The sequence below is a fragment of the Mytilus edulis genome, chromosome 2 (genome assembly GCF_963676685.1).
Source record: "Mytilus edulis chromosome 2, xbMytEdul2.2, whole genome shotgun sequence".
NCBI lineage: Eukaryota > Metazoa > Mollusca > Bivalvia > Mytilida > Mytilidae > Mytilus > Mytilus edulis.
In genome coordinates, this window is record NC_092345.1 from 43,900,134 (window position 1) to 43,902,274 (window position 2,141).

A 2,141-nucleotide genomic window follows, 5' to 3' on the forward strand; every position below is an offset into this window, starting at 1 on the left:
CGAAAACTGCGTCTTCAAAACAACTGTTTACTTTTAGTTTGTGTTTATCGTGACTTTCGATGTAAAAGCTAGAGACGTTCCGAAATCCTGTACTTGTGTCAACTCGGCCAATACAGAAAAAAAGTCTTTATTGGCCGAGTTTACACCTTATATTGCGTAGGCAGTTTTCATCATATTAAGTCCAATAACAGTGTAGTTAATTAATAAATACTGATATAACATTTAATAACAATGCACATTTCAATACGTATTAACAGCAAACTAAGGTAGCATCTAACTGTATTATATAGCTATGTAAGAATTGATTTCAGAAATTCCCCGATATTTAAAATAGTGCAAAAGTTGTATAGAATTTATAAGAATTTACAAGTTTTATTTAGTTATTCAAACGTATTTCCATAACTCAAATAATTAATTGTGTCATATAATATTTGAAATTAGTAATACATTTTAAACATGTTTAAATGATTATGCAATAAGTAAAGATATATGAGAAATATTGATATTTCTAGTAACGGTGAAGAGGGACTTTGCAACATTATCTCGAATTTTTCATGAAGGCCATGACTATATATAATTTTTTATATCTTTTATTTTGTTTATGTTATTTATCCATTCAGAGCATCTGATGTCGCTCCAGCCCTTTTGTTGGTTTCGTGTTACTCATTCTTTTGTTTTCTATGTTGTTATTATACTTGTGTGTCTGTTGGTCGTTTTACGTTATAGCATTGTCAAGTCGTTTGCACTGTAAGTAATTAGTAAATATATTTCTAAGGTTTATGCTAGTGTTTAGTAAATTTGATCAATGTATTTTTGTTATTTGAATGATGACAAACAACGTAGCACCAGATATTTGAGCTGTGATAACACATTTTTCTAATTGCGTTAGGATTATTGTCATTAATACACAAACATGTTTTTGCAGAACCGTCTCTTATAAAGTTAATAATCCGTATTACTTTCACATATCATATATCATCCATGTGGGAGGATATCTAAAAAAGTACTTATACAAGCATTAACAGAAGGATCAACAATGTGGGTGTATATCTGGATAGATACATATATAAACATTCACTGGAAGCATACGCTAAATTTTCTACCATGCAAAGAAGTATGTATGCGAGACGAAGGTCTAGTTTAGAAGAGGAACAGTTAATTATAGACAAACTATTTGCAGCAATTGTGTTAAAGAAATTTAAACTCGCAAGAATACTAGCGGAGGGTGGAGCAAATGTTTCTGCAAAACTTTCATCAGGAGTAACAACATTAATGGCGGCATGCGACGCTGTAACAGGCGATTGTCATCTTGAAAAAAAATATGGCTTGATAAAATGTTTGATAAAAAACGGAGCAAAAGTAAACGAATGCGACATGTTTCAAAGGACAGCTCTTCACTATGCTTGTATAAATGGGAACAAGGAGACAATACAGATTTTAGAAGAACATGGAGCGGACACATTTGCACTTGATATCAACGGGAAAACTCCGTATTTTTACTTGGATTACAATAGCAATATCCAGAAGACACATGTGCCAATAAGACGGGATAGCATCGCAACCAACAGTATAGAGAATTTCTTCCCCTCGTTGCATAGATGGGATTCAAGAGATTTTCTAAATTCTTTGTAGAATTAAAAAATAGCTAAATGTACAAAGACTCATTATGCTACAAAATTAGAGATAACAATGCAAAACTATTATACTTTTTATTGGTATGTATTTAAAATATTTATACAATAAACAAGTTAATATATTGATATTTATCATGTTCAGTTTTAATTTAAAAGCATAACATTTTAGTCAGTATAGTGAATATTTAATTAAGCTTACTAATGCTGTGATTTTTCATGCATACCAATTCGCATAGTAAGACAAACTAACTATACACAGAAAAACGCGTAAAATCTAACTAATATGACAATGAACAAATTGTAAAAGAGGGACGAAAGATACAACAGGGACAGTCTAACTCATAGATTGAAAATAAACTGACAACGCCATGGCTAAAATAAAAAGACAATCAAACAAATAATTGTACAGAAGACACAAATTAGACTGACAGTCAACAAAACACAAATATGATCGATTTATTTATTGTGGATTTTAAAATTTTTGGGATGGAGGGCAACGGCTGATTT

At 31.0% G+C, this 2,141-nt stretch overlaps 1 protein-coding gene across 1 annotated transcript; it reads left to right on the forward strand.

Moving 5' to 3' along the window:
• The first annotated feature begins 1,104 nt into the window (after positions 1 to 1,104).
• Positions 1,105 to 1,632, forward strand: LOC139510859 (ankyrin repeat domain-containing protein 34B-like). The gene has a single exon (XM_071297399.1). The coding sequence runs from the start codon at positions 1,105 to 1,107 to the stop codon at positions 1,630 to 1,632; it is 528 nt and encodes a 175-aa protein (XP_071153500.1).
• Positions 1,633 to 2,141: the final 509 nt, after the last annotated feature.

What these genes read in the sequence shown, in the direction of transcription:
- LOC139510859 (XM_071297399.1), top strand. Translation starts at nt 1,105, where the DNA reads ATGCAAAGAAGTATGTATGCGAGACGAAGGTCTAGTTTAGAAGAGGAA.